This window comes from Nipponia nippon, unplaced genomic scaffold (assembly GCF_047370975.1).
Source record: "Nipponia nippon isolate SJK-2023a ecotype South Korea unplaced genomic scaffold, ASM4737097v1 scaffold_6, whole genome shotgun sequence".
Taxonomy (NCBI): domain Eukaryota; kingdom Metazoa; phylum Chordata; class Aves; order Pelecaniformes; family Threskiornithidae; genus Nipponia; species Nipponia nippon.
The window spans coordinates 17,409,346-17,429,099 of NW_028262380.1; the positions used below are offsets into that span (position 1 = coordinate 17,409,346).

At 39.6% G+C, this 19,754-nt stretch overlaps 1 protein-coding gene across 9 annotated transcripts in view; it reads right to left on the reverse strand.

Annotated features, from left to right (window-relative positions):
• Positions 1-568: 568 nt before the first annotated feature.
• Positions 569-19,754, reverse strand: part of LDB2 (LIM domain binding 2) — a 225,160-nt gene continuing 205,974 nt past the window's right edge. For 2 of the 9 annotated variants that reach the window (XM_087737396.1, XM_087737392.1), the window contains 3 exons: positions 12,075-12,198; positions 10,884-11,035; positions 569-1,846 (listed from right to left, as the gene is read on the reverse strand). In XM_087737396.1, the coding sequence (XP_087593522.1) occupies positions 1,616-1,846; positions 10,884-11,035; positions 12,075-12,198 (507 nt within the window). In that variant the 3' untranslated portion in view covers positions 569-1,615. Of the gene's footprint in view, positions 1,882-4,554; positions 4,698-10,883; positions 11,036-12,074; positions 12,199-19,754 lie in introns of all 9 variants that reach the window. The other 7 variants (XM_087737398.1, XM_087737399.1, XM_087737397.1 and 4 more) reach the window with 7 other exon arrangements.

Genomic DNA, 19,754 nt, shown 5'->3' on the forward strand with positions numbered 1-19,754 from the left:
ACCCTGCAGGGCTTCTCGGCTGCCGCGGGGTGCAGGCGTGTGCCTCTGCCTCCCAGCTCAGCCGAGGGCCTTTACACGCCGGGCTGCATTCAGAGCGGCTGCACCAGTCCACAGGTTCTGCTTGCTCCCGTGAACAATTGATTTGATAGCAAAGGGAAGAAAGAAGGGGAATTTTTTAAATCCTCTCAGCCCCAGTTGAGGGACTCATCATAAAACTATCGGACAGAATTCAGCAGAGTGGAAATCCCTGCTCTGATAAGCCCCGGCCCTGGAAGGCGAGGGGTGCGAAGTTCAGGACGGAGGTGTGCTTGCTGGATGCCCTGCACTCCCTCACGCTTGGCTCTCGCTGCTGTCGCTGACCTGTGCTGTTACACATCATTAATGTTAAAAAAGAGCATCTAACCAAATTGAGCTGCACGTGATTCACACCTGAACTACAGGCTTTCCTTTTAGCTGGAAAAAGATTGTAATTCAGTGAAACATTAATTCCAAGAATTCCTGGTGCACGATCCTGCACATGGGCCTGTGTCTTTTGCATGCAAGGAACTGTAAATGCACTATGTAAGAGCACATTAGTTAACACAGTTTATTGGCACACTTATTGGCAAAGCATACATAAAATACAGTTGTATTATATAACACACTGACTCACTGTGTCTTTACATGATGAGTTGAACATCTTAATATGTAAATGAAAAAATTAGTTTCTTTTATAAAGTTTCACATAAATACACCGGATTAAAAAAAAAAAAAAAGTAGAACAAAAAATGGTTTGAGGGCTTTACAAAAATATTATACAAGAAATATACTATGAAAAGAAATAACAACAAAGCCAACTCAGATACAATAATAAAAACACAAAAGTTTTAGATTTATTAAGCTGTCCACAAAGTTAATGGATTACATGGCTTTAAAATATCTGGATCGACAGCAATTTTACAAAGCATAAACTCTCATAGGACTGAGTGTCTTTTTCCACATAAAAATATTTCTCATGTCTTTGATGAAAAAAAGACATTTCTTGTTTCAGCATTTTTATTAAATGATGGAAAGAGTATCTACTGGCATCAGCTAAATGCAAATTAAAAATGCTGGATCCTTTAAATGATTAACTGATGAAAGTTAAAGAAAGAACAAAAGTTACTTTAAATTACTTTTCCTTAAAAGCTGATTTTTTTCTGAAACAAGAAATTTCAGGTGCAAGTTGAAAAGGAGAAAATATATTACAATTGTAAAAAGTTTTACATAGTTACGTTAATGAGATCCTGAGCACTGATGACTTGTTAAAATATGGCCATTGTTTGATGAGGAAATAAACAACCCCTTCCAATAAAATGCATTGTCAGAAATTTGCCATGAGATGCTAGTCAATTGTCAATTATTTTAACTGAGGTCAGTGCCAGTATCAAGTTGTATGTGAATGCCTCCAAGAAATGTATACGGAAGCTTCTACAAGATTTTTCCCTAATTAAAAAAAATCAGATAGCTTTAGTTTAGAAATAGATACTGTATCCATTGAAAGGTAGGGTTTTTTAATTTTGTTTTGAAGAATGCTGTGAAACAGTAATTAATAACCCACTGACACACATTGCAGTGGGTACTGCTGCGGAACAACCTATTGGGAAGCTTGTGGTGTGGGGTTTTCAGATTTAGTCTCCTGGTTAGCAGGAGGTTTGCTGTTCCATGGGCTGTTATTTCCCAGTGCAGGTGAATTGTTGAAATCTTCTTCATCATCCATGCCATTTGCTGCATCATACTGTGTATTCTCTAATCTAGTGATAAGCCTTTCGTCTTCATCCCCAAATTCGCCTCCCATCAGAGTTGGTTCTCCTACCACCATCACATCCTGTGAACAGCACCCAATATTTGTTATATGGAAACCTTGAGAGAGAAAAAATCAACTTAAAAAAATTATGTTAGAGAATTTGCATCTCTTAACTTTGTGATATTTGAACAACAGCGTTAAAAGTTCCTGCATAGTAGGAACCAGGAGACAGGCTGACACTTTATTTCTAATTTAAATGAAAAACTATAACGCATCTCTCTAGCCGCATGCTCATGGCTCTGGATCTCAGAAACCCCAGAACTGAAAAGCAGGTAGACTGAAAAATGCTCACGATTTTAAGCAAATAAGCAGGCTATGAAGCTGCCTTGAACTCCTGCTTGAAATATTTAGCCTTTATCCAGCAATTCTTTCCTGAGCCTTTTTATTCGGAAAGGCACCAGGGTGCGTCTCAGTTGCAGCTCAGCGATATGTGTATTTTAAAAGTAGTTTAAAAGAAACTGCAATTCTTATCCTCAGACTTCTCAAATGTGGAGCACGGCACTCTAATAAAGATGGTAACTCTCTTATCCATAGCCAGCCAAGCCCTTTTACGCATCCAATATACTTGACATTCTGCTACTTAATTATGGTAATTAATTTAGGTAAAGTTTTCGATAAAAACAATGTTCACACTGATTTGACAATTTGCATAGCTAATTAAGTCATTAGCAAAAACCTGCTGATTGCCAACAAGCCCTGAATTTACCATCTGTTATTTCATGGTGCCTGTCACCTAACTCCATGTAGGCAACCCTGCCGCCAATCTGTGCAGTAAGAGGACCAATCTGTCCAGCTGGTACCGTAAAAGGAAGATGAAGAGTGCTAATTATAATTACACTGATGAAGCTAGTAGTCATCCAAAACTGAAGCATGCAAGAAAGAAAGAATTCATCTAATCACTGCTTTAAGTACAAATTGTCCTTCCACGAAAACAAGTAAACCGCCTACTGTACTCCAGTGCATCACAGATTTGCTGCAAAAAACCTAACCAGCATGGGATAGAAAGGTGCAAACTTGAGATTGGAAAGCAAAGGTGCAAAGCCAGAGAGCTCGCTTGTTCTCTCTGTTCAATGGAGAATCAGGCTGCTGTGCTAACCGCTAAAGAAATATGTGGGAGGCATCTTTTCATGCAGCTCAGGTGGCAGGGCATCAGCTAGCGTTTGCTAAAAGTGCAGTAATTCCAGATGTCTAGCTTCGTACCTGCTGATTTAACAAGCCCTTCCAAGAATCCAAGCAAACAACAGATTCATATTTTAAAGGATCTGTTCCTCCTTATGAATGTAAAAGCATTTGTAAAAAGCAAACAGAAGACAAATGTTTGCCTTCAATAAGGTTTCTTTTTAAGCAGATAGGTACTTCCTTCACCGTGAAACAATACAAAGTATCGCCTGTAAGTATGTACACTGTTTCTCGATATCCTTCAGCAAAGGCTGACATGCTACAGAAGAATGTTTACATCACATTTTCAGCCTGTGCTATGTGAAAAATTTGTGAGTAGATGGAAACTGTTACATGATTTCTTCTTTACATTGTCTATATTTTGTTACTCCATATATCCATAAAATATTTGGTTAAATAAAACTCACACACAGCTTTGCAACATAGAAGTTTAAAAAGACAAAGGTGTTTGTAACCAAAAGTTTATCCTAATTTATTTCAGCCCTCTAAACAACAGACAATGTAAGGTGTGCACTGCTGAACCAGACCTGACCCCATTGTATTGCGAGAGCATTAATGACAAGAGAGACCTGGCAGAGGACAGCAAGTTGGGTTTGAGCGTGCAGTGTGATACGGCAGGCAAAAAGGACCACAGTGGCTGAAATACAGAATCACAGACCGAGGTGGCAACAGTTCCTCTTACTTCAACCCTCGTGAGTGTGGACCTCAAGTTCTCCCTGTTGCCATACCAGCAAGAGGTCGGCAACTTGGATGAGACTTGGAGAAGCGCATCAAAAATAACTATGGGGCTGGAACAGCTGGCTGGGGAGGCCACGTGAAAGAATTAAGTATGCATTACATCCACCAAATGACTGGGAGGAGTAAATATGCTTAACAGCTGCAAGTGCTGAAAGGAAGAGGATCGCTTTAGGCTAATCTGATGAGATGTAAACTAGGGTACTAAGATGACATTAAGTAAACGAAAATGTAACCCCCACTGCTAAAACAATATTCCCGTTACTGAGAACCGCTGACTGAGGATTAATGACCCCACTGGAACAGTGCTAGCTTTGCTGCTCAGGTCACCTAACGCTGGGCTGGGAAAAATCTCAGTCGGTGGTAGGAAACATTCGTGCATCAGTGGGGAGATGCTCAATGACCTCGTAAGTATTTCCATCTCTAATTTCTCAGACTCTTTGCAAATATTATTCCTTTAATATAATGACAGCTACTGAGAGGACAGTTTGCACTTTTATTTCTCTCCATGCTATTGAGTCTCTCTCTCTCTGGGAATTAAACTACAATTATATTGAGGTTAGTGGAGTTTTCCCTCATTCTATTTAAAAGATAAATATCACGGCATTAGTTACAGGACATTTAAAAAAAATTATATATATATTCTTGACAATCCTGCCACTTATAGTTACGTCAGGCAAAAATAGTGTCTCAGGAAGCGCACATGCTGGTTCCTCCCCGGAGAGGATTCTGCTCCTCAGACTGAAAGCTGAAGACCCCACCGAGTGCACCCCATTGAACCTCCACTCACTAGATCCCGTGCAATGACCACCAACCTCTGAGGAGGACTGGAAGTGACTCCTTTTAGAGCCCCTCAATGCTTCTCCTTAAATTGGCCAGTGGGGGTCACTGCTGTTGAATGACACAAGGCTCCATCCCTCCCAGGGTTGAGGCTGCAGCTCTGGAGTGCTCCTAGCTCCTGCTCATGGAGTGAGAAGCAGAATCCAAGAATTAAACCCTAGTCTCTTGCACGGCAGCACACACTGCTATGGCCTAGTTATGGTAGCACATATTTGACTAGATTAGTTTAAAAAAGATTTAGACTGTAGTCACTCAATCTTATTAATTTACTCTGTGATTAGAAACAACATTTTTGGTCAAGGAATGTCTCATGATAGTAAAGTATGGTTGCAGTGAAGCACTGTAAATAAAGCAGTGGATGTTTTACATTATGTGATAGAAATGTATTATTTAAGAATATAACCACAAAAGCAGCTTTCATGTATATCATACCTTTCATCCTGAAATAACCCTAATTGCCATCCAAACTTAAATTGATGCATATAAACTATACACAGAGATCACTTCATACACAACTCAAATGCAAGCACTTCTCTTTAACAGACCGGTCATTTCTCAAGCTTCATCTTTTTTACACTAGCCTCGAAATTTAGCTCTGCTATGCCCTATTATGTAATGAAACTTTTTAACTTGGGATTTTAAAGATCATCCGATGGCTAAACAGTAATGTCTTACTGGAGTCTGGAGGTAAAAATGTGTGGTGGGCCATGTAAAATTCCCCATCCTTATGCCTGCCATCTTTGCTGCTGTTAGTATGTAGCCCTGCTCAGTGTGTTACCGTGATTAGTTCGTAGCTCAGGTGTCACAGTCCCCAGAAGGAGAAGAACAGTGCTTCACAAGCCTGAGATAATTAAAAACGCCTGGAACTATCAAGTATATTGTTCAAGCAAGTCTGATACTCCAAGGACTGAAGGTTGCACTAGTTTTAGCAGCCAGCATACCTCTTAAGTTCTAAGTCAAAAGAAGAAGGGTACCTCCTCCTGCTTTCCTTCCTTCCTTCAGAATTGTATTAGGGGTGATTATTTTAATAATTGACTTCTTAGCTCCTTGCCACAAAAATTATTAATGACTGAGAGCCCCATTGCTGCCCACACCCGTAATGGTCACTGCCTCCAAGACAAAAACATCGGACTGATGTGAGTGTTGAAATGATCTATAGAAACAGAACTGACATTTTAATTAGGTTTCAGAGTAAACACTTTCTAGAGGAAAATGGTTATCTTTCACATCTCATCATAGTCCTCTCTGTTAACTTGACATTCTGGTCTTGTTTGGAATATTTTTTCTGAAGTGCAACAACTGGAAACCAATTTGTTCAGTCTCATCTCTCCTTGCGGCTAAATCTTAGATTCTGAATTGCACAATTCTGAGACATGGGATAATTTCTGACACTAATCTTCTGGCCCTGGAACTGTAGCTCTGGTACTACTACATCCATTACAAACCACCTAAACCTACCCCTCATTTCTGAAACATGTAAGAGATTGTATTGCTCCCTTCCACATTAGCAGGTTTATTTATGGATTTGGCTTTTGAGGAGCTTACAGAGAACTACAAAGAGAAGGAGAGATTATTGAGGTATGTAACTTGCTTAAAGAGTGCAAGGAGGCTCTAAATAAGACTCCGGATGTAGCAAAGAACATTTGATTTACTTAGTGGCATGTAGTTATGCTTTATTGTTTCCAACACAAATGATATTTTACTGGGTTCATGGTCACAGTATTACACTCAACAGGATCTTCATTAGTAAATGAAAGCAAAATCCACCTATTAATTTCTGTGGTTATGACTGGGAGCAGCCTAGAGCAATGGGTCTTAGAGTTTGTGAGAGTTGTGCATTGCTGTCAAATTTCCAAATTCAAACAGATGAAAATGGATCAATGTGCACATTTTTTATTGAACTTAACAGAAAGTGATATGGCTGTATGGATCTCTTCTGATGATCTTGCATATACCTGTAATCCACAGATCACAGTGTACAAGTCACTGCTTTACGTACAAGGGTCTGCACTTGCAAGAAAGTTTTATTTGAAACAAAAGAATACGAAAAACGCAAAGGAATACAATTTCAGCCAGTAAAGAGGCTTGAAAACTGAGCAAAGACTTGGGAAAACACTGCAGCTAGCTTCAAATATTGAAGGAAATAGTACTGTGTAAGTGATAAGGCAGTGACACACCTGAATTAGATAACTGATTTCTTTAAAAGCATAGGAAAGCTAACATTAGAAAGGCAGGTTTTCTATGAACCTTGCAGAAGGAGTCTTACCCATCTTTGCTCTTTGTTTGGAGGAAAGAAGAAATTGGTAATTCCAGTTTCTGCACAATGGGTTAACGTTTCTTCCAAAAATCAGACGTGATGGAGAACATGAACAAAACTGAGAACAGTTCAAATGACTGGCATCTGCTGAGACTGAAACAGCTGAGTGGACTACAATTTGTGGGTCCCTGTACTGTCAACTTTCTTTATGCATGAAAAAAAGCCTGTGGAAATCACTGGAAGTACTGAGCCTGCACCAATGAGAGCCTGGGAGAAGAAAACTTCTGGTGAGAAAAATGTTTTTGTATTTGTGCTATTGGAGAGACTTCAGTGGCACTTGGTTCTGCTTCCAACACACTACGGTGTGTTGCCTCAGCACTTACAGATTCAAGTCAAAAGAATCACTGGCCAAGTAATAGGCCAACCTAGGCATGAGTTGTGCAGTGCAATCATGTAGCACACTGGCTAACTACATTTGTTTTAAGAATGCAGGAAATACGTAGTATGTAGGAAAGGTGTTAAACAAGGGACTTGGGCAGGAAGAGTCATATTGACATGAGGAGATGCTGAAGGTCTGCAACCCGTAGCATGAGAACTAACAGAATCACAGAAACCACATTACAGAGGAAAATGAGTGTAATAGAGTGCAAGTGACTGTCAAAAGGGCAAAACTTTGTATTCTATTTAACAGGGCTGAGAAAGTATAAAAAAATAGAGATATGAGGACAGACTGCAACTGACCCTTTTCAAATTACTGATGAGAGGGAAGATGCACGCATACCCACCCACTGGCAGAGGCCCTTAAGATGCTTTCGAAGACTGTGTTGTTAAAGATGTATCAGAATGTGTCAACACAGTCAAAGCGCTCATGAATTTAAGGCAACAGAAAGGGCACAAATGATACTGATTGATTAGGCTGCAGCAACTGAACTTCAGGGTGCAGTGCCAACGTGACCCATCATCATTTCACTTTCTGGGCTTGGCTCTGTATTGTCAGCACTGTCCCTGCCTGAAGAACTGATCAGAAAATAACACAGGTAGAGGAACTGGCACAACCTCCTATTTCTGAAGAAGAACAGGTGTGTGACAAAAAATGGTCCATCTCACTGATCAAGGTTTGCTCAGCCCCATGTATTTATCTGAAGATCTGGAAGGGGCTATGGGGAAAATGACAAATCTCTCTGAAGTTTCAAGCTTTGTCATAGCTGATGGTACTCCAGCTGCTTTCCAGTCACTGTCCTGAACATGGAACATTTGCCTCTCCAGACATGGTGACCTCATCAAAGAAACAGAAGTTTCTTTGGTGTGGGTGAGAAACATGGATGAAGGATATGGTAAGTTAACACATTTGCCATAGTGTACACAGCACTACTGTAGGAGCAAAACTGATGTCCTAAACCAAGAAATATTACATAGAATAGAGGCTAAAGAAATATTCTCTAACCAGGATTAACTTACTATCAAAGAGAAACCAACATAGGAGCATAAAAGTGACAGGAAATTAGGAGTTAGATTCTATTATGGTGAAGAGACTGGTTTTGCTAGCTGGGAAGAAATCACTGGAGAAAAAGAGAAAGCGGGAGTACATGACTTCATATTAATCCAAGTTTGGTATGGGTATGAGCTCATTGTTGGGGTTCTCCAGAGAGGATGACGGGAAAAGTAGAACTGAACCTAGCTCTGCTTATGTGAGTCATCTGGACAGAAGATGCAATGATTTTATTCCTCTTCTCTAATAATGAGGGGGAAAATGCTTTTAACACTGAAAATGAATTATTTCAATAGTGTTTTTTCTACTGAGCAGGAAAGTCCCATTCACAGAAAGTCCTATGGCCAAATGAAACTTATAGTTAGCAGAAAAATGTCAAATTGTGTTTGAGGATATCTTGGTTTCTATTGCATATAAGGAAAATCAAACATTAACTACTGAATGATTCTCTTAAGGTAAAGTTAAGAGAAGGAGACAAAAAGCAAGCTACTGCTACCTGCAACTAACTTCACAAAGCAGTGGCATGCCTGTAATAAGGCCCACTTCAAAGAATGCATAATTTTGAAGAGACATGGTAACATCTCTCTATTTAACTGAAAAGTGTTGAATAGTTTTACACTAAAATATCCTACTGCTAAAATTATTTTGAGTTCTGTCTACTCTACAGGGTGGCCCAACCACCAGTTCCATCTGGTTTACTGTGTTTGCTGTGGGGAAGATAGGAAGAGCTGTTAGTATGTCAAACCAAACGGCTAAGCATTTTCCACTGTGCAGAGGGAAAGCAGAAGAGTCCTAAAAATGGAACCTGATCCTCCATACAAAAGAGTTTGGACCATCTTGCTACTCTGGTACAGAGAGCAAACAATATTGAAAAATATTGACTATGCAGCATCCTGAAAGTCAATGAAGACTAAAAATCCATCCTTCATACCATGATAAACTTCACCATTATATCTCAGATGCTCAACTATCATCTCCATCGGGAAGAGTAAGCTTGACTACTTCATCTGTCAAGACTAGCCTTTCAGTACCTGAAGTCAGCCTGAATATCAGTGGGAGTGACAGGTAAGTATCAGAGGGCTCAATTACACTCGAACATATGAGCACACATGGCTACCACCGAAGCCAACAAAAGTCGTCTCTCAGGGAGGAGTAGGCTGAAGAGAGGCAGAGGATCAGATTGTGGTCCTACTGAACTGAACTCAGGGCAGGGAGTAGCCGAGATAAAGTAATTTTACTGTCTTTTAAACTTGGAGACAGCAGGGAACTATCTGGTTGCTCAGTTTTACACCTAATTGCTGTTTTTTTCTTAAATATGGTTGATTATTGATCCAAGGGGTTTCTTGGCAGACACAGTCAGTGAGGCAAGAGTGGCCCCTGCCACCAGGGGATCAGGCAGCTGGCCTTCAGACTGCTTTGTGCTGCCAGAAAAACCCAGATGCCTATGTTAGGGAAAGAACCTGACTCCGGGGATGCGAGCCACGTGAAAATTTTAATATGACAAGGAGAAAATATGAGTTTAATGTACTGAAGCCCAAAGCTTCTGTAAGCTAGTGGATTGCTGAATCAGTTGCTAAACAAAAATCTTCATTTCATTTCACTGGTGTTAGTCTACTCCTCTTTTTTATCTGGGTATTCAAGCTTCCTAGGAAGTGCCTGCTTTGTGCTAACAAAAGGCCTATATTATTTGTCAGGCTTCAGAAGAGACCTAGCCCTTTCCTATCTGCTGATCAGAAATCCAATAAAAATCCCTGCATGTTATTCCCAAGATACCACTTTACAGTTCCTATAATATCAAATTAATTTCCCCAGCTTTAAAATGCATAAGCTATCTCCTTATTGACTAAGGCACACTTTGTCACAATTTGGGGTCTGATTACCCCTATATTGTGAATAAGGCAATAAATGTGATTATTAAAGTGCTAGTACAGTTCTGGAAATGACTTGGTGTTTCCCTATATAATTAGGATGTCACCAGTTACAGCTAGCAGGGTGGATAAGCTGAGACCCCTATTCCAGGGGATCTATGCTCTGCAAGTGGAGTGGTTGGAAAAAGAGATAACCTCTGCAGGTAAATTAATTCGTAACCTGTCCCACTGAAGCATCTGAACCCGACACCGACTAGAGGTAAGGTACTAACGCAGAGAGACCAGCCGTCTGCTCAGGGACAGCTGTCCTATTCCACAGGGACTCATCCTCACTTAGCACCGGGCAGATGGAAGTCTGCAAGACTCATGCTATATCTAAAAACACGAGGCCCAATCTGAGTCCCACTGCCAGTGGAAGGACTCCCACTGACAAGAAGGGGAGTTGGCCCAGACCTTAAAAAAATAACATCTGGTCCTCAGGATACCCCTGCTTGAGGGTCATTCATTAAAGCTGCACTGCAGAATGGCTTCTTCACATCTCTCCACTAATTCCCCAGCTTCCACAGCACACTGTGCAAGATCGCCTTTTGCTTGTGATAGTTTAGGCTCAAGAATGCACCTTCTTTACAATGTAAGGAAAGAATTAAAGCACCGTAAGCGATTCAGGCCTAAAAGGAAAGTGAGACTTACAGGTACCTGACTTGATAGACTCAGGTTTGCAGCAGCTGACTTTTTCTTGCTGCTGGTACTATTTGCATTGTTCCCAGCACTGCTGTTGGAAGTGCTGCTGGTAGAGTTTTTCCTTTTTCTCCGTTTGGTTGTCGGTTGTCTTGTGGGTTCTGCTGCAATGAAATGGTAAGAAGGAAAGCAAATGGCAGATATTGTAAAGCGTGTACTAAAATCTTCCATAAGCAGAAGTGCTGAAATATTTTTTAATTTATTTTTAAATTCCTATGTTTACTAGTATAGGTACTAGTAGTAGTAGTATTAGATTTAACATATGAACCATAGGATGATATTTGGACCCAAACCAATGGAATCTGCTTTCAATTTTGCATAATGGACTAATGAAGTTTACTCTCTTATTATTATTATAAACAAAACTCCAGGTCTTATTCTGATGTAGGGTACTGCCTCAACTGACCCAGCCAGAGGCAAAGGCTAAAGGTAGCTTTCTACCCTGCTGCTGCCATCGATACAGCAAATGAACAACTACCATTTCAGTTCCTTCTACCTCTGATGTGGGCTTCATCTTTAAAACTGCCACTCCCAAGGGAACACGATAGAGACTGCTGAGTGCCATTTCTCTGCGAGTCTTCCAAACTCAGGCCGAATTAGGACAATTACACAACTTTTCTTCAATTGGAAAAGAACAGAGGGGCAATTGTACTTTTCAAAATTTGGCCTGGGTACTCATGTGAATAGGCTTAGATACACAAATCTTTAATAATCTGAAAAAAGAGAGAATTATTATTTTGAGGAGTAAGAGGAAGGAGATTAGGTCCAGGCCTGTAAATAACACTATATTAGTCTCAAAGACAATTAATTATGAATTGTAGCTGTAATTTCAGAGTCACAGCAGGAAGCTGAATTACACAAACGATGAATTCTAATGGAGCCAGTAGGCATTTTGCATTCCATCTACACATATTTTTGTACTAAATTATATCCTAGTCATAGTGAAACCATCTGAATGTGCACATCTATAAATCAGTTGGGTCAGACTGAAATCATAAAACAACAGAATCATTTTCAGGCTTACTTTTGGAACAGTGCTAATTCTTACTACTTCCCTTTGTAAGTAAATTTGCAGTAAATTTTCCCATTGTTTCTATATTAATTTAACCATAAAATAAGTAAAATACTGAAAATGAAACATACCTGGTGGGGCCACCATTCTCTGCCATTTTTGAAACAAGCAAGTCTTCAAGCAGTCTCGGGGACTTAGATTGTAAGTTTTATGTCTTGACATCAGTTCCTGCATTGGCTCCAGTATTACACACAACTGGAAGAAAAGTGAGAATAGAATGATTTCATCCAAGCAAAGACTCAGCTGATCAGTATTTACATAGCTGGAAAGTATATTCCTGGATTTTTTTTTACCTTTGCTAACAGAGTATGCCTTGTACAGCTCAGTTTAATCTGCACTGGGATTGCAGGATCAAAACTCTGAATTGAGAAAACTTTTGCTCGGTATTTGCCATCTATCTGAAGTATTTTTAAAAAAATCAGATAAACTTCAACTCTACAGAGTCTCTACAAGACTACAGAGATTTCAGAAGAGTAGAAAATTTTCATGCTTGATTGCCAAAGCTGCAAAGATGAATTAATAAATAATGCCCATAGTGGATTATCATTCCCGTATAGCAAAATGTACACACAGTGATCTTCTGACCTGCTGCACTCCACAATGAAGACTTCTCATAAATGAAGGTTGTAAACATGATATATTATCTTGCTATTGCTTGCAAAATAATTCAAATACTTTTGCTCCTTTCTTGTTATGAGGACTATACATTCTCTTCCTATCACATGAATGATGTGTCCAAGAAAAAGAATTATTTTATTTTCCTCGTCAGCTTGAATGCTCTATTATGTCGAAGTTGGAGATTTCTGAAAACATGGCATTTCAAGCAAACCTCTTCTTTAAATAGAGTCTTACATATTTTCTGTATGTTCACTTAGTAATGAAAATCACTGTTCACCGCTTTTTGCTCCTGTTAGCACAGCAGATCTAGCATAAAGAACACAGTAAGCTGGTTTCTATTCCCTCCTGTTTATCACCACAGAATCATTTCCAGTCAGTTAAACCTTACGCAAAGCCACAGAAGACTACAGAATCGCACACGTGTGATTGAGGGCTTACTCTCTCTTGCAGGATCCTTGTTTTTTTGGTCATCCTACATGAGAAGAAAAAATCCAGGTTGACCCCTACGTTCCACCTGAAATTTGCAGGGCTGATGCATAGGAGGAAAAGGTTCCTTACTTGCTAACTGAGCACATTTGATAAGGAAATAGCTGACACAGAATAAACGTGGAGCCTGTACGCGATATTTAGTCACTTTTCAAAGCAGAACTGCATTTAGAAGCAGGGGAAGATTTGTCTTTTTTTACCAACAGAAGTAAGGCAACAAGTTGGTCAAATTATTAGAAGTTAGAATGGCAACTGCAGAAAGGCATAACTTAAGCCAGGTCTTGTTTTGAGTTATTTACTTAATTTTAGCAGGTCTTGCTTGGATTTACTTCAGCAGGCAATGTTTTCCTTCCGTGCTTTAACAAATATATAAGACATGAGGCAAATGCTTCTCTCTGGGCGGCACAGCTGATCAATGTTTGCTCCATTCTCCCCGTGTGCACCCCAGTCTCATTCATATAAATGGAGATGCCAAGTATGCAGGGGAACTAGCTGAAAGGGAGGTGCCATGAGGACTAAGAGATTAATTCAGCATTTAAATATTACTGTGTATCGGCACTGCCTTTTGATGAGCCTTTCATTAACAGCAGTTAAAACAGAGATAACATAAAGCAGCAGGGAGAATGAAGAGCTTCAGTATGAGGTATTATTTTTTTCCCAACTGCAGAAATTGAATCTGCAGTTGCCTCATTGATCTTTTTCTTACATAGACTTTTTACATATATTTTTGTAGATAAATATCTGCAAGGTAATCTAACAGACAGAAAGTTGCTATCAGATTGTGCACTTTGGGCTCAGATTTTCCTCTGGTTCAATATTCTACCAAAAATGAAGAGCATCATGTCCTAAAGTATGTGCAGGATCCAGTTTATGCTGTGAAAGAGGTGTTGTATTTTGAGTTCTTATTCAATTTATTCTGAAACCTGCAGGCACTTGCTCAGGTTTTGTGTGAGAGAGATTCATGATCATAATTGACACCATTGCTTTGGTTCTCAAAAGCCTGGGTTTCTGGCAGGGCTGCCTAAATTGTCTCATTATGACCAGATAGTAACTAGCATGAAAAAGATACCTGTGATAATTCTTAACAAACTAGTTAGCCTGGGCAGAGCACTACACTCACATAGCTCTACTGCTGCTGGGACTAAAAGTATGTAAATATACATGTAGGGTCTTCCAAGATTTCCTTAGGGACACTTTATTCATGACACATTTACTCCTCCGTATATATTTATTGTTGGCAACAAAGAGAATGGTTCTTCTTTATCATCTGCCAAAGATGTTTCTTATTGTGCACTAAACGTAATGCGCACTGAGGAGAACTATGCAGTCCCTGCTGCCTGTAGATATCTTGACTGCTAATCCTGTCTATAATCTCTTTCACTTCACACACAAGATTAAAATCCGATACAGACCCAAAACGTAGCAATGCCTGACTGTTCTCCCATGCAGGGACTCAAAATGACAAGCGCCGGGGCCCTTACACTGGGACATGGAACAGTATCATCTCCAGGATATTTGGGAGCCACATGGACTTGTGTGAATTCTTCTGGTTCTGGGACTGGGGAATTCTCAATCGTTTTCTCCCTCTAATGTCTGCAAATTGTAAGGTCAGCTTTGGATGCCTGAGTAATAGGAGAGCATTGCACTCTGTAGTGACAAGGCCATTTTAAATGCATCTAGCTTATGTGAATTGGGCACAAATGTAAAACGAACTGGATTAACGATGATTGATATTAAATATCACAGTCTTTCTCAGTGACCTTTGAGACCTACTTGAAATCTAAAGTATCTCAAAACCAAATCCCTGAAAGAGGAAAAAATTGTGGTCCAATTACCTGCAGTCTGAGGAACCTGCCACTGACAATCAGTAGCTTGGTTTTTGCAAAGAGCTAGATTAAAAATGTGGGGACAACATGCATTTAAGAGCTAGGTTGGCCAAAACCACCTGCCATCTTTAACAGCTAGTGAGCAGGGTAACTGGCAGGTTGGTTTGACTGCATCATTTTACAAAGTGACTTCTTAAAACAAAGCTAACGAAATGTTTTACATACTCCTACATTCACTGGCATATACAAGAAGCCTGAGGCTTAGACTGCCTATTCCCCACAGATCACCTAATCTCACTCTGTGAGATTCCTTTTCAAAACATCTATTTTAACATTTTTTCAAGCATTGGATCATATTAAATAAGGTACAAGTCTTTACTGTAGTACTGTAATAATAATATTTGGAACACCAACAAAACCAATCTCTCCTCCAAGCATTTTCTGCACAGCTCAGAATCAGTCACCCAGGAAAATACCTTAAAGACTTAAAGACTTTAGTGCAGTGATGATGTATCATCACAGAAATAACTTCTATATTTCTAGGGGCCCAGAACCTTTAATGGCAATGCTTGACAAGACACAGTTAGACATTTCCAAGCTCCACATTTAGGCAACACAAAAGATGGGACTCATTTGTCTGCACATAGGTGTCTAGAGCCAGCTGAAATGCCCTAGGTTATGCTGGGTCTGATCCATCTGATCTCTCTTGCTGTCCCAGAAGAACACAAAGCTCCATGTGGATGTTTCAGGCTCGAGAAGGTGTCTTAAGTGTGTGGACAATTGAAAGAAGCCCAAAGTTAAAAGAAAAATTATGCTTCTTTTAGCTTTTAAGACATATTTGGAAGAACATGTATCGCAATAGATTATATACTTTCCCTCTGCAGTACTAAAACCTACTGAAAGAACTCCACGTGATGCTTAGTAACCCAGTATTATTAGAATTAGTTTCCAGTCATGTTTTCTTATTTGAACTTATCACAATGATGTCTGACCATTACTGCAGAACCATTGCTGTTTCACTGTGTCGTAGCTGTGTGTGAGTTGGATCAATTGCTAGAGACGAACACAGCGCTTTACAACGAGAGAAACCACTGGCAAGAAAAGTTTGTATTTGTGGGTGCCCAGTACACACTGGGACACATGCACACATTTTGGTGCTGTATAGAGTCTCAATGATTTTGCTGGAGTTCCATATGGATCCTATGGACAATTCATCAATTACAGGGCTTGGATCCAACTTGAGAAAATGTTAATGTTATACTCTTGGGGCTCAGGGAAGTGAAAGTAGGGAACATAATAAAGCACATGATTTTTTGTGTTAGTAAAACACATCTGGAAGGATTTGATTTATTTTTTTTTTAATGACTCTTTTTTAGAGAAGACTAGCATTTATAGGTTTCAGAAAACAGCGTGTTTTAAGAAGGGAGTTATATGAGGAGATACTGGAGGCACTGCAGACAGGAGTTAGAGGGTTCTGAGAATATGGATCCACACGTAATTTCCTGTAATACTTCAGTTATCAGCAGAGCCAAAATCAGCCTTTATAGGTAAGGGGTCAGATTCAGCTCTGAGATCACTCCAGTCACACCAAGAATGGTTTTAGCCTTATGATTTTTGTTCTAACACCGGGTTTCTATTCTATTCTGAGAACACATATGCATTCTGATAGCAGTGAAGATTAGCAGAAAGACCAATGTGAAAGCTCTCTTTTTACCTTACTTTTGCATACTATAAGCGTATGTATTCTACTGCTAATTTAATTAGCAGGTACACTCTTCAGTGAAACCTCTTGTCTCCAGGAGAATTTTTACATTTCCAGTAGCGAAGGTTTATTACGGTGTCGGTGAAGATGCTGTGGTCCTGCCGGCTCTGAGCTGCAGGTGGCAGAGCTAGCCCAGCTAACAGCCTTCCCTTGCTTCCATGCTAGGAGCACAAAAGAACTGCAGCCTTTCAGTCTTTCAATGCCTTTTGCATTTTAAAGAGAATTCAGCGGGACTCGAGCCTTGCAATACTTAGGTGTCGAGACTGATATAACCACCAGCCAGCTTCTTTAAAGCAGGAAACCTATCTGGTCAGTAAGTGCTGGGCAGCCAACAAGTCCCAAAGTCTACCAAAAGAAGCAAGTTTTGAGAACTGCATCTTCCCGTGGTTACCAGTTTTGTCTGTATATGCAAAAGTTACACTAACCACAGTTAAAAAAATGGAATTATCTAAAATTTTCATGTAGAAGGCACTTAAAAATGTTAATGTATAATGTAACATCAGTTCTTCTGAATGAAACCAGCAAGGACCCTGACAGCGATGAGAGTGTTTCCTGAAGTTTTACTGAAATTTAGTTTTCACTCTTTCATGCTTGAAACTTCTCCTGGTTGAATGCCTGTATTAATCACTTGAAAACTATAGGAACTGTTGCATAGTCAGAGCTCACAGAGATTTACAACCCTTCCTAAAGGGGACAAAAAACATTTGAATGGGAGCATTAGTCACTGTCTAATGTTCAGGTAGGATGTTGACAGCGAAGGTATACCTGGAATACACTGTGCAGCTTTGAAGGGGTTCAGTGCTTTCTTTTAGAGCTCATTTTTTATCCCCCACAAAGATTTTGAGTTATTAACTAACAAATCTGAACACAATGACATTTTATTTCTACGTTGAAATGCAGTCCTCCCTCTCCATGCCCTATATGTGCTCCAGAGAGAACGGCTCCAGTTAACACTGCCAGTGAAATTCTGGCCCCAGTGGGTTTCCCTGGGAAAGGCCCCATTGACTTCAGTGGGGCGGGATTTCTGCAAAGAACCAAAATGTCTCTGCACGCTGTTTCGTAGACATCTACAGATATATATTTCCAGAGGTCCATGATATGTTACTGATATCTCTGTGATGAGGAAGGGGACGCATTACGGACATTTTTTCAGCCCCTGCAAAGAGCTATACCTGCAAGTCAGACTTCCAGGAGTGGGTTCAAAGCCCTGTACAAGTGCCCTGCACTCCCAGCAGTATGGCACTGAAACAGGAATGCTTTGCTGCAGTCCTCAAATGCAGTCCTCATTCTTTGGTGTTAGAAATAGGGAAGACTTATAGCTGAGTTTAAATTTCTCTGCTCGTGCTTGTTTTTCAAAATTAATGTAAGTATCATTCCTCTGCAGAACAGAGGGAGGAATGAAAATTTCCTAGGAACATATTGCTGCTTCTTTCACTGGCCGGCTTGCAATTCACTGCTGAAAATAGCTTGTGTTTTTTAAGAATCGCATGTGAATACAGAACATTTTCATCTCAAAAACCATCTTTGTTTTCCGTTAAAAACATGGAGATATAAAAGAGAAATGTTTTGGTTTTTTTATGAACCAAAAGAAATGAGGTTTTTTTTACATATTTGTTTTTCTGGAGGGGATTGCTTTTGCTTTGTTCTAAGCTCTTGCCCAGTATGTCAAGTCAAATATAAGTCTCTTCCATCAGTGCGTTTCAGTGGATCAGCTATATCCATGCTCCTTCCCTGCATGATAAACTTTAAGCCAAAATAAGTGGTTTTGAGATTCCCATCACTCAACATACTAGTCTGATACCTGCTTTCACTTTTTGAAGAGCCACTGTACACTCCTGCTGAGATGTGGACACTAATAAGAAATGTTCACTGTACATCCCATGTAATGATATCCATAGAATAAATAAATGATCAGTTTTGAAATTTTGCAGTACATAGTGTAGCAAGCAGCAAATTCAGTAACCACTTTGATTTAAATTATAAAAAGTAGTTATTTTAACCTGACTATTCAAAATCCAATCTGCACAGGCTCATTTATTTTAGTGAAACCTTAGATGATCTAGGGACAGAATGAAAAGGCAGCTCTTAACCCCAATAGCTTAAGTAGTCCAATACCATAGAGTAATCCCTGACTTGTTTACCGTGACTACTATTCTCTCCGTATTTCCAATTCCTTCTGTGCCAAAGATTTTTAAATTGGCAGTGTATAAGCAGATTGAAGTCCTTGGTTTTGGTACATAGGTACGGAACAATATGAGCTTTTGGTATCCAGGAGGTGGGAAACTGCTTGGAAATATGGTATAGGCACATTTACTGTATTTAATCCTAAATTAAATACATTTGCTTTAAACAGATAGTAATGAAAAGGTTTAAAAACCGTCACTGAAATTTCTTTCTTTGGGCTTTGACTTAAAATCTCATTGAGATGAATGGGATTGCACCTTTCAAAGAAATTGTTTCAGACTAGTTCAGGGCTCAGCAAGACAGCGCTGCATCAGCTTGAACTTGGCTCATATTTTAAGTACGACTCCAAAACCATATGGAGTGGATATTTTGTTTTAGCTTTAAAAAAATGCAGAAGCTCGTTCTGCAGCGCAATACCATAGCAAGAGTAGATTCTAGGACAAATTCCATAACCTGAGATTTACTGGGTCTGGGATATACTTAATAGCCATCATTCCTCACTGGAGAAGGCTCCATGTTTTGTGACTACTCACCATGCTAAGTCAAGAAATATTTATACTTGCAATCACCTAGGATTTAGAATTTCCAGCTTAACACTTGCAATATTAATGATCATTAGCATCTACAGCTTATTATTTATTATTTATACAATGCCAGAGATATACACGGATATTTTACAAACTACTGAGCCCCTTGTTCTGAAGAGATTCCTATCTCAACTAGATAAGAGGGAAAATACTAAGCCAGGAGTAATTTGGCAACAGTAAAGTATGCACATGAAAACAATTTCATGTAGCTATCTACAAGTCCCTTGAGAACTACTGATATATATTTAAGCGGTTCTCACCTGTTGTCACTTGAAAATATGGCTGTTC